General features: G+C 42.2%; 2 protein-coding genes across 2 annotated transcripts in view; both read right to left on the bottom strand.

Moving 5' to 3' along the window:
* The window catches only part of LOC122755267, a 33313-nt gene extending 26490 nt beyond the window's left edge, over nt 1-6823 (bottom strand). The window contains exon 1 of the mRNA XM_044003587.1: nt 6715-6823. Within this exon, the coding sequence (XP_043859522.1) occupies nt 6715-6775 (61 nt within the window). The 5' untranslated portion in view covers nt 6776-6823. The remainder of the gene's footprint in view (nt 1-6714) is intronic.
* A 2131-nt stretch (nt 6824-8954) lies between these two features.
* Nucleotides 8955-11784, bottom strand: LOC122752630 (C-C motif chemokine 3-like). Its single transcript, XM_043999501.1, has 3 exons — nt 11648-11784; nt 10154-10262; nt 8955-9210 (listed from the first exon to the last, which is right to left on the bottom strand). Exons 1-3 carry the CDS (start codon nt 11715-11717, stop codon nt 9117-9119), a joined length of 273 nt encoding a protein of 90 aa, XP_043855436.1. The 5' UTR covers nt 11718-11784; the 3' UTR covers nt 8955-9116.
* Between the last annotated feature and the right edge of the window lie 429 nt (nt 11785-12213).

Here is a 12213-nt window from a genome sequence, read left to right as displayed (position 1 = left end):
GAGGGAATAACATATACGTTCATTGGGATAAAGAAACTTAGCTCATTCTTTAGGGAAACAAAAGGGGAAGGGAAAGGGGGAGGACTGATAGAAGGGAGGACAAAAGCAAGGGAGAAAAGGGTAAAGAAAAGAGAGGGGGGTGATAAAAATGGAGGACAGATTGGGGGAGGCAGGGGTAAGAAGTAAAACATCAGTGAGGAGGAATAGGGTGAAAGAAGGGGGGAAAGTACAAAGGGGGTAAATAGAATGGAGGGGAGTAGACAGTCAGTAATAATAACTGTGAATGTGAATGGGATGAACTCTGCTATAAAACGGAAGTGAATTGCAGAGTGAATTAAAAACCAGAATCCTACAATATGCTGTTTACAAGAAACACATTTGAAGCAGAGAGATACACACAGAGTAAAGGTAAAAGGCTGGAGCAGAATATATTATGCTTCAGCTAAAGTAAAAAAAGCAGGGGTAGCAATCCTTATCTCAGACAAAGTGCAGGCAAAAATAGATCTCATTAAAAGAGATAAGGAAGGAAATTACATCTTGCTTAAAGGTACTATAGATAATGAAGTAATATCAATATTAAATATGTATGCGCCAAGTAGTATAGCATCCAAATTCTTAGAGGAGAAGTTACAAGAGGAATTAGACGGTAATACTATACTAGTGGGGGATCTGAATCTCCCCCTCTCAGAATTAGATAAATCTAGCTGAAAAATAAATAAGAAAGAAGTGAAAGAGGTGAATAGATTACTAGAAAAGTTAGACACGATAGATGTCTGGAGAAAATTGCATGGGGATAGAAAGGAATATACCTTTTTCTCAGCAGTACATGGCACATTTTCAAAAATTGACCATGTATTAGGGCACAAAAACATCATAGTCAAATGTAAAAAGGCAGAAATAGTAAATGCATCCTTTTCAGATCATGATGCAATAAAAATTACATGTAAGCAAGAGCCAGGGAAAAGTAGAAGTGCTTAGGGGAAAATTTATAGCTCTAAATGCTTACATGAATAAAAAAGAGAAAGAGGATATTAATGAATTGGGCATGCAACTTAAAAAGCTAGAAAAAGAACAAATTAGAAATCCCCGATTAGACACTAAATTAGAGATCCTGAAAATTAAAGGAGAAATTAATAAGATTGAAAGCAAAAAAACTATAGAATTAATCAATAAAACTAAGAGCTGGTTTCATGAAAAAACCAATAAAATAGATAAAATATTGGTTAATTTGATTAAAAAAAAAGAAAGAAGAAAACCAAATTACCAGTATCAAAAATGAAAAGGGTGATGTTACCACCAATGAAGTGGAAATTAAATCAATAATTAGGAATTATTTTGCCCAACTGTATGCCAATAAATTTGACAATCTAAATGAAATGGATGAATATTTACAAAAATACAAACTGCCCAGGTTAACTGAAGAAGAAATAAAATCCTTAAATAAACCCATATTAGAAAAAGAAATTGAACAAGCCATTAATGAACTCCCTAAGAAAAAATCCCCAGGGCCAGATGGGTTTACGGGTGAATTTTACCAAACATTTAAAGAACAATTATTCCAATATTATACAAATTATTTGGAAAAATAGGTGAAGGAGTTCTACCAAATTCGTTTTATGACACAAATATGGTGGTGATACCAAAACCAGGCAAAGCAAAAACAGAGAAAGAAAATTATAGACCAATTTCCCTAATGAATATTGATGTTAAAATCTTAAATAAGATATTAGCAAGGAGATTACAGCAAGGGATCACCAGGATAATGCACTATGACCAGGTGGGATTTATACCAGGAATGCAGGGCTGGTTCAACATTAGGAAAACTATTAACATAATCAACCACATCAATAAGAAAACCAACCAAAATCATATGATTATCTCAATAGATGCAGAGAAAGCTTTTGACAAAGTACAACACCCATTCCTAATAAAAACACTAGAGAGTTTAGGAATAGGTGGAGCTTTCCTTAGAATAATAAGCAGTATCTACCTAAAGCCATCAGCAAGTATTATATGCAATGGAGATAAATTAGAGGCCTTCCCAATAAGATCAGGGGTGAAACAGGGATGTCCATTATCACCCCTATTATTTAATATTGTCCTAGAAATGTTAGCTTTAGCAATCAGAGAAGAGAAAGGAATTAAAGGAATTAGAATAGGCAAGGAGGAAGCAAAACTATCACTCTTTGCAGATGATATGATGGTATACTTAGAGAATTCTAGTGAATCAAATCAAAACTTACTTGAAACAATTAACAACTTTAGCAAAGTAGCAGGATATAAAATAAACCCACATAAATCATCAGCATTTTTATACATGATGTTAAGGGCTAAAATTCTAGCTAGTCTGTCTAAAATATCTAATGAGTGGTCGCCAATAAATTATAAGCTTTAGCAAGAGTTAGGCTTTTAAGCATTTATTAAGGAGAATAAGAATTTGGTAAAGAGAGAGAAAGGCCTAGATTCCTATCTATTAAAGGGAGAGCACATTTCTAGCTCCGCTCTCCACCAGAGTCCAGAGGAAAGAGCCCCAGAGTCAGTGCCAGTCTCTTCCTTCCTCCTCCCACTAGTCCGCGTCACTTCCTCCTGCCAAAGAAAAGACTCCTGGTCTTGCCCTCAAAGACCTTCGCTTCATGGGCAGAACTCTTCTACAGTAAGTATCCAGCAGGTGGCGTCATTCCAATCTTTACAATGACCAACAAAGTCCAGCAGCAAGAGATAGAAAGAGAAATTCCATTTAAAGTAACGGTAGATAATATAAAATACTTGGGAGTCTACTTGCCAAGACAAACCCAGGAACTCTTTGAACACAACTACCAAACACTTCACACAAATCAAATCAGATCTAAATAATTGGAAAGATATCAATTGCTCATGGATAGGCAGAGCTAATATAGTAAAAATGACAATACTGCCTAAATTAATTTACTTATTCAGTGCCATACCAATCAGACTACCTAAAAATTATTTTATAGAGCTAGAAAAAATAATAACAAAATTCATCTGGAAAAACAAAAAATCAAGAATATCCAGGGAAATAATGAAAAAAAATTCACAGGAAGGTGGGTTAGCAGTATCAAACCTGGAGCTTTACTATAAAGCGGCAGTCATCAAAACTATCTGATACTGGCTAAAAAATAGAGTGGTACATCAATGGAATAGGCTAGGCTCAGGAAATGCAGTAGTAAATGACACTAGTAATGTAGTGTTTGATAAACCCAAAGACTCCAGCTTCTGGGATAGGAACTCAGTATTTGACAAAAACTGCTGGGAAAACTGGAAGATAGTATGGCAGAAATTAGGCATAGACCAACATCTGACACCTTATACTAAAATAAGGTCAAAATGGATACACGATTTAGACATAAGAGGTAATACCATAGGTAAATTAGGAGAGAAAGGAATAGTCTACCTATCAGATCTTTGGAAAGGAAAACAGTTTATGACCAAACAAGAGATAGAGTATATTATAAAATGCAAAATGGATGATTTTGATTATACTAAATTAAAAAATTTCTGTACAAACAGAAGCAATGCATCCAAAATTAGAAGGGAGGCAGAAAGCTGGGAAACAATTTTTGTGGCCAGTACTTCTGATAAAGGCCTCATCTCTAAAATATATAGGGAACTAAATCAAATTTATGAGAATCCAAGTCATTCCCCAATTGAGAAATGGTCAAAGGATATGAACAGGCAGTTTTCTGATGAAGAAACCAAAACTATCTATTCCCATATGAAAAAATGCTCTAAATCTCTAATGATTAGAGAGATGCAAATAAAAACAACTCTGAGGTACCACCTGACACCTATCAGATTGGCTAAAATGACAAAAAAGGAAAATAATAAATGTTGGAGAAGCTGTGGGAAAATTGGAACACTAAATCATTGTTGGTGGAGCTGTGAACTGATCCAACCATTCTGGAGAGCAATTTGGAATTATGCCCAAAGGGCGATAAAGCTGTGCATACCCTTTGACCCAGCAATTCCACTTTTAGGTCTTTTTCCCAAAGAAATCATGGAAAGGGGAAAGGGACCCACATGTACAAAAATATTTATGGCTGCTCTTTACGTGGTAGCAAGGAATTGAAAGTTAAGGGGGTGCCCATCAATTGGGGAATGGCTGGACAAGTTGTAGTATATGAATACAATGGAATACTATTGTGCTGTAAGAAATGATGAGCAGGAGGAGTTCAGAGAAACCTGGAGGGTCTTGAGTGAGCTGATGATGAGTGAGATGAGCAGAACCAGAAGAACATTGTACACAGTATCATCAACATTGAGTGTTGACCTACTGTGATGGACTATATTCTTCTCACCAATGCAATGGTACAGAAGAGTTCCAGGGAACTCATGATAGAAGAGGATCTCCAAATCCAAGAAAAAATTAAAAAAAAGAACTGTGGAGTATAGATGCTGAATGAACCATACTATTTCTTTTGTTTTTGGTGCTGTTGTTTTTTTTTTCTATTTTGAGGTTTTTCATCATTGCTCTTATTTTTTCTCTTATAACAGGACTAATGCAGAAATAGGATTAATGTTATTATGTGTATATATATATATATATATGTGTGTGTGTGTGTGTGTGTATAGATCTATATGTATATGTATATGTATATAGATATATAGATATAACCTATATCAGATTACCTGCTGTCTAGGGGAGGGGGGAGGGAGGGAGGGAGGGGGAAAAAATCTGAAACTGTAAAGCTTGTATAAACAAAAGTTGAGAACTATCTTTACATGTAACGGGAAAAATAAAATACCTTATATGTAAAAAAAAAAATACAAGTAATTTCCCAATTGATAAATGGTCAAAAGATATGAACAGGCAGTTTTCTGACAAAGAAATCAAAGCTATCTGTAATCATATGAAAAAAATGCTCTAGATAATTTTTTTGGGGGGGGGGACAGGACAATGAGGGTTAAGTGACTTGCCCAGGGTCACACAACTAGTAAGTAACAAGTGTCTGAGGTCAAATTTGAACTCCGTCCCGGTGCTTTATCCACTGCACCACCTAGTGGCCATTCTAGATCATTATTGATCAGAGAAATGCAAATTAAAACAACTCTTGGTATTACCTAATACCTATCAGAGTGGCACATATAACAAAAATGGAAAATATTGGATGTTGGCCAGGATATTGGAAATTTGGGACTCTAATCCACTGTTGGTGGAGTTGTGAAAAGATCTAATCATTCTGGAGAGCAATTTGAAACTATGCCCAAAGGGCTATAGAACTGTGCATACCCTTTGAACCAGCAATACCATTGCTAGGTTTATATCCCAAAGACATCCCCAAAAAGAGAAAAAGACCTATTTGTACAAAAGTATTTATAGCAGCTCTTTTTGTGGTGGCTAAGAACTGTAAATCAAAGGAATGCCCATCAATTGGGGAATAGCTAAACAAGCTGTGGTATAGGATGGTGATGGAATATTATTGTGCTATAAGAAATGACAAGCAGGATGACTTCAGAAAGGCCTGGAAAGACATGTATGAAATGATGTATCATGAAGTGAGCAGAACCAAGAGAACATTATACACAGAGACAGCAATATTGTTTGATGAAGGACTGTGAATGACTTAACTATTCTTAACAATACAATGATTCAAGACTATCCCAAAGTTCTATTGATGAAACATACTATCCATCTCCAAAGAAAGAACTGATACTGATGGAACAGACTGAAGCAGGCTATTTTCCGTTCTCTTTCATTTTTTTCTTTTAATCAAACTTTCTTGTACAAAATGACCAATAAGGTCATGTTTTACATAATCATGCATGTATAGCCAAAATATAATTTTTTGCATCCTCAGGGAGGGGGAAGGGGATGGAGGGAAAGAGGGATAGAAATTGGAACCCAAAGGTAGAAATAAAAATGTTTATTATTTTTAGAAAAGGATAGTCATCCCTTGTTCTTACTGGAGGACTTCCCCATCTTGTCTTTATATATTTCTTTGATGCTGTAGGGTGATAGAATATGGATGGGAAGGGACTTTTATGGTCTTCTCTCTGTAAAACTTCTCTTTTAGCAGATTAGGAAAGTGAGGCACAGAGAGGAGAAATGCCTTGCTCCAGTTAACCCAGGGAAGAAGTAACAAAGCTAGCATCTGATCCCAGGACCCTTCTCTGGCTGACTCATCCCTGCTTCCAGGCAAGGAAAAGCACTTCACCTATGTCCCTTCTGCTCTCCTCCTTCCCCTGCCCATGATTCTTCTGGGACACAAGGCAGCCTGAGACTGGTCCCAGGGAGCCCCTGAAACTTGGTCCGAGTATACAGGGCCTATACCCTCCTACATATCCTAAGAATTAACTGGTCCCTTTTGCCACTTTCTTGAGAGTCAAGGACTTGGATTTAGAGAGGAATAGGAGAAATGTTCCCCTTTCCCTCCCCCAAACAGAAAGGAAGAAGTGGTCCCTATAAGGGACATCCCCAATTATGAAGTAGGCCAGGGACTGTTGTAAGGAAGAAAGTAATTGGTACAGCTCTTTTTTTTTTTTTTTTTTTTTTTTGCAGGGCAATGGGGGTTAAGTGACTTGCCCAGGGTCACACAGCTAGTAAGTGTCAAGTGTCTGAGGCTGGATTTGAACTCAGGTCCTCCTGGTGCTCTATCCACTGTACCACCTAGCTGCCCCGGTACAGCTCTTTTTGATAGCTCCCACATTCCTGACTCTTTCCCCACAATTCAAAAAGAAACAAGTAATTTTACTCACCTGCAAAGACGAGGACAGAAATGGAAATGAGAAAGATGGAGATGACAGGCAAGGAGGTCATAGTGCCTAGCGATGGGAAGACAAGACTTTTTGGAGGAGACCCAGGGCTCTCAGGATGCCTGTTCTGACTGCCCTGAGAAACAGGCTCAGACCCTGCCTTCAGGGGCAGCATATGACAGAGAAGGAACTGGATTGACCAACTTTTCAGAACTGACTCCAGTTGGATTCTTTAGAAGTGTGGATGGTGGCACAATCTCCTTCAAATAGGGGAAGTGAGATTGGCATGAAGAGCGTCCATGAACTCAATGTCCTTGCAGGACTAGAGGGTGGTCTACAGTGGCCAAGAAAGCAGAAATGTCAAGTAGTTGGAGGGCTGAGCAACGACCTTGAGTACCTTCAGAGAGAGCAGTTTGAGTTGGTGTTGGAAGCCAGATTGAAAGTCTGGGGAGGGATTGGATAAAGGCAGCCAGTGTAGATGGCTTTTTCAGAGAGTTTGCCTGAGAAGGACAGGAGAGCTACAGGACAAAAGGTGGAGGGGACAATGCTGGCTACTGAAGACTTTTTTTTTTTTAAGAATGAGAGAGATCTGAGGATTTGAAGGCAGTGTGGAAGAAGCCCAATAGAAAGGGAGATGAAGAATTAGGAGCAAGTGTGTTTAGGGAGGGGGAGTAATTGAATGATGATCCAGAGCATAGATTTTGAGATAGGCCTTAGACACCATCTCCTCTATTCAGGGTCCTGTGCTAAGTGCTGTGGAGGGTAGGAGGAGAAATCAAAGGCTAACCTTGCCTTCAAGGAGTCTAAAGTCCATTAGGAGAATGAGGGGAAAATATCAATCTTTGGGGAACTCTAGTCACAGACCATCTAAGTGCTCCAAGGAATATAGGAATATGGTGCTTCCCGCATTGAATTCTCTCTCATTCCTGCCCAGGGGATGGACTGCGAGGTTTGGGGTCCTGGGGAACCTCGTGCAGGGCACTGGTCACTGAGGTGTTGCTTTAAGCGCCTGCCAAACAGGCATTCCAGTGTAGCCAGATGATCATTCTCAGAGCTGGCCTGGGCTTTGGAAATCCCATTCCATTCAATACAAACAACTCCAAGGATTCCCTAGAAGTCAATGCCCAGGATCCTAGGCTATTGTTGTTCCCACTAATCTCTCCATGAGCTTCCCGGCCATACCAGGATAATTCTACATTACTTTATTTTTCCTCCAGGGCAATGAGGATTAAGTGATTTGCCCGGGGTCACACAGCTAGTAAGTGTCAAGTGTCTGAGGCTGGATTTAAACTCAGGTCCTTCTGAATTCAGGGCTGGTGCTTTATCCACTGCGCCACCTAGCTGCCCCCCAGCACAATTCTTATGTACAACCAATTAATTCTGGCAAAGGCCCCTATTTTTATTTTATTTTTTAGAAAAACAAATCAACGCTACATATGTTTACCTATATCCCACTTCTGTAACCATCCCTGATCAGGGACTATGATTAGACTATGACTGTTGCATAAAAAAAATGAAAATGATAAACACAGAGCAGCCTGATAAGGCTTCTATCAGCCTCAGCCCCTCTACAGAAGTGGGAATTCCAGTGATGCTGCCTGGAGCCAAAGAGGAGAGATAGGAAGGCACCTGCCTCTCTGCCTGTGCAGAGCTGGCTGACTCCATTTACTGTCAGGCTTTCTCCTTGGGGTGATTAGGTTTTCTGAAATGTTCCCCCCCGCCTTTTAAATTCACTGTTATAAGGCAGGACCTTGGGAGTAGAGACAAGAAGGGTCCTTGGATTTCCCACTTCCCAGTCAAGTAGTTGAGTGGCTCTTGGGGTGTGACCAAAGCTCTCCAATCTTGCTTCATGCATCTGGTGTCTCTGAGGGAACACCGAAAGCTATCTGGGTGATGGACCTTCCACTTGCAGGAGTATATAATCCCAGGCCAGTTGTGGTTCCCATTAAACCTTCCTTCACAGTTCAGTCCCCCAGGGTAGTATCTGAGGGAAGGTAAAGTGGGATTGTTTGGAGAGGAAGAAAGAGAAGAAGTGAGAGGGGAGGGTAGGAAGAACTGGGACAAGAAGAGAAGGAGCAAAAGATAGAAAAGGAGATAGATGAAGATGAGGAAGAGGAAGAGGAGAGGAGGAGGAGTGGGGCTGGATCCCTCAAATTCTTTCCCATGAGAAATGCAGACTCATCCTTTCTGCTCCCTCATGACATCAGACAAAATAGGTGGAAGCGGGAGGGAAGAATTTATTAGAATTGAGAGCTATAGATGATGTAAATAGGTGATGTATATAATAGACGAAACACCAATGAATGTTTATTTTGATTACCAGGGTTCCAATAAGTGTAAGATAGTTTTATTTTTGAAATCACATCTATTCTTCCCATGGATAAATGTGAACATCTTCATCTTCCTCAGACTCTTCCTCTTAATAGGTAAGCCACATATTCCTGCACCCACTGGTCCTGGGGGTTGGCACAGATCCTGTAGTCCCTCCTGGTGATGAAACTGAAACATGAGAAATAAGCTATGGAGGGTGAAGATTTCAGCAGCAGCTTCCCCTCCCCCAGGTGTTCCTTCAGACTTTTTGCTTTCTGTGCCCTCATCTCCATTCCCATTAATCCCAGGACCATCATCTCCATGCAGAATTTCCAGCTTCTTCCTTAATGCCTGTGTCTGCTCCCTTTAGAGGGTCCCCTCAGGAAGCTCTTCTGGACTCCCCTTACCCCTCCATCTCCCTTTCCCCTCCCACTGAGTAACCACTGAGGAGTGAGAAAGGGGGGAGTACATTGGGAGTCAGAGGACATGGGTTCCAATCCAGGGTTTGTTCCTTCCCTTCTTCTTTTTTTTTTTTCAGGACAATGGGGGTTAAGTGACTTGCTTGGGGTCACACAGCCAGTAAGTGTCAAGTGTCTGAGGCCGGATTTGAACTCAGGAACTCCTGAATCCAGGGCCAGTGCTTTATCCACTGTGCCACCCAGCCGCCCCCACCTTCCCTTATTCTTACTCTCAGTGTGGTCTTAGGCAAACCTTTTCTCTTTGCTGGGTCTCAACTTTCTCCTCTTTAAAAAAGGGAGCCAGGTAGATACAAGGGCTCCTCAGGTCCACTCCTGCTCTAAAGTGAAGATCACATGACCCTGTCCATCACCCCTGCAGGGCACAGACTTCTCTGTTCTCTCCTTCTGCCCTGTGCCCAGACAGAGCACAAGCCCCAACACTTGAGGTAACAAGAAATACAGGGTCTTTTTTCCCCTGGAAGTCCTGACTTTCTCTCCTCTTCAATTTCCCCTCTACTTAGCAGGGGCACAGAGGTGTGAGACCCACCCCCTGTAGCCTCAGCCATCCATTCAGCTTCCCTGAAGGACTGCTTCTGACAGCCAGGCCCTTCCTGCTCCTACCCTCTCCCTCCTTGTCTTCTTGCTCCCCACCTCCACCAGACCTGTTTACTCACATGACCCCTGGGTTTGGGCACTGCGGGCTGGTATCAACATAGTCCACCACGAATTTTTGGGGAATGCGCTTCTGAATGGTACTGAAACAGCATATTGCTGAGGAGGACTCTGCAGGCAAAGGGGGAGAATAAGGACCAAGCTCTGGGAATCCGGGCATCCTCACCTGAGCTGTCTGATCCCCGGGAGGCCAGTGAGGAAAGGGATGACTGGATGTTTCCTGTGGAAGGAATCTGGAAGACCTGACCCCACTCCTCTTCCGCACCTTTTCCCTCTGCTTCCCCCACTCCTATAATTCTTTTCTCTCTTCCTCCTTTTCTCTCCTCCTCTCGTTTCCCTCTCTCCCCCGTATCATCCTCCTGCTTCTTCTCTTCCCACTCCAGTTATCCTGTTCCTCTTTCTCCTTTCTTCTTCTCTCCCAACAACCCCTCTTTTCCTTCACTCAGATGTGACCCCATATTGGGGCTTGGGTGAGGAAGGTCTGGGCAGGAAAGCTTCAATCAGAGCCACAGGAAGCCCGGGATCTTCCCCCCCACCACCTCGCCCTGGTAGAGGAGGGTCCATCACCCAGGGAGGCCTTGGACATTCCCTGAGAGGGGCCACATGCATGAGCCAGGATGGGAGGGCTTTGGCCACACCCCAAGAGGGCCTACAGAACCTGACTGAGAAGGATGAAACCAGGGCTTCTTCTCTGTCTGCCTCAGGCTTGGCAGACTTGCACAAGCTCCTCAGCCCCTCTGAAGTGTCCCCCAGCCATGAAAGAAGGATGGCCCTTCTGGGCTGATTTTAGGGTTGCTGTGAGGTCATTCTATGGCTGGGTTTGAATGCCTCACGTCAGTGGGAAAGACCTGCCGCCAGCCTTGGAACAAAAGTGGCTTAAACAAGCAATCATCCCTTGTTCTTCCCAGAGGATTTCCCCATCTTGTCTTTACATATTTCTTGGATGCCACAGACTGCTAGATTATGGATGGGAAGGGACTTTTATGGTCTTCTGTTTGTAAATCTTCTGTTTTAGCAGATAAGGAAACTGAGGCACAGAGAGGAGAAATGCCTTGCTCCAGTTAGCCCAGGGAAGAAGTAACAGAGCCTGCTCTGGCTGACTCATCCCTGCTTCCAGGCAAGGAAAGGCACTTCACCTATGTCTCTGCTGCTCCCCTCCCTCCCCTGCCAGGATTCTGCTAGGACACAGAGCATCCTGAGCCTGGTCCCAGGGAGGCCCTGAACCTTGGTCAGAGTATGCAGGGCCTATAACCTCCCCCATCTCCTAAGTTTTGACCAAACCAAAACCAAAGAGTTGGATGTAGAGAGGAACATGAGAAATACTCCTCTCTCCTTCCCCCAAAGAGAAGGAGTGTTCCCTATAGGGAACATCCCCAACTATGAAGTAGGCCAGGGACTGCTGTCAGAATGAAGTAATTGGTAGAGCTCCCCTTGATCACTGCCACATTCCCGACTCTTTTCCAACAACTCAAAAGGAAACAAGTACTTTTACTCACCTGCTAAAGGTTCAGAAAAGACTCCAGAAATGGAAATGAGAAAGATGGAGAGGACAGGCAGGGAGATCATGGTGCCTGATGATGGGAAGACAAGACTTTTAGGAGGAGACCCAGAGCTCTCAGGAATGTCTCTGCTGACTGCTGTGAGACCCAGGCTCGGACCTTGCCTTTATGGGCACCATAGGACTGAGGAGGAAGTGCATTGACCAACTTCTCAAAACGGAGTCCAGCTGGATTTTTCAGAAGTGTAGATGGTGGCACAATCTTCTCCAAATGGGGGAAGTGAGACTGGCATGAAGAGCATCAATGAACTGAATGGACTTCCGGGAATAGAGGGTGGTCTACAGTGGTCAAAAAGCAGAGAAGTCAACTAGATCAAGGACTGAGCAAAGACCTTGAATACTTCCAAAAAGAGCAGTTTGAATTGCTATTGGAAGCCAGATCTTCAAAGTGTGGAGAGGGACTGTGTAAAGGCAGCCAGTGTAGATGGCTTTCTCCCACAGTTTACCTGACTACAGATGAGCTACAGGACAACAGATTGAAGGCACAATGCTGGCTCCTGAAGA

The sequence above is a fragment of the Dromiciops gliroides genome, chromosome 4 (genome assembly GCF_019393635.1).
Source record: "Dromiciops gliroides isolate mDroGli1 chromosome 4, mDroGli1.pri, whole genome shotgun sequence".
Lineage (NCBI taxonomy): Eukaryota > Metazoa > Chordata > Mammalia > Microbiotheria > Microbiotheriidae > Dromiciops > Dromiciops gliroides.
The sequence above is the reverse complement of the archived record's forward strand: the minus strand, read 5'-3'. Positions and strand labels throughout refer to the sequence as shown.

Coding starts and splice junctions, on each gene's coding strand:
- LOC122752630 (XM_043999501.1), bottom strand. CDS start 11,717: ATGATCTCCCTGCCTGTCCTCTCCATCTTTCTCATTTCCATTTCTGGA. Junction 10,263..11,647: donor CTTTTCTGAACCTTTAGCAG/GTGAGTAAAAGT, acceptor CTTTGCCTGCAG/AGTCCTCCTCAGCAATATGC. Junction 9,211..10,153: donor TGCCCAAACCCAGGGGTCAT/GTGAGTAAACAG, acceptor CTCATGTTTCAG/TTTCATCACCAGGAGGGACT.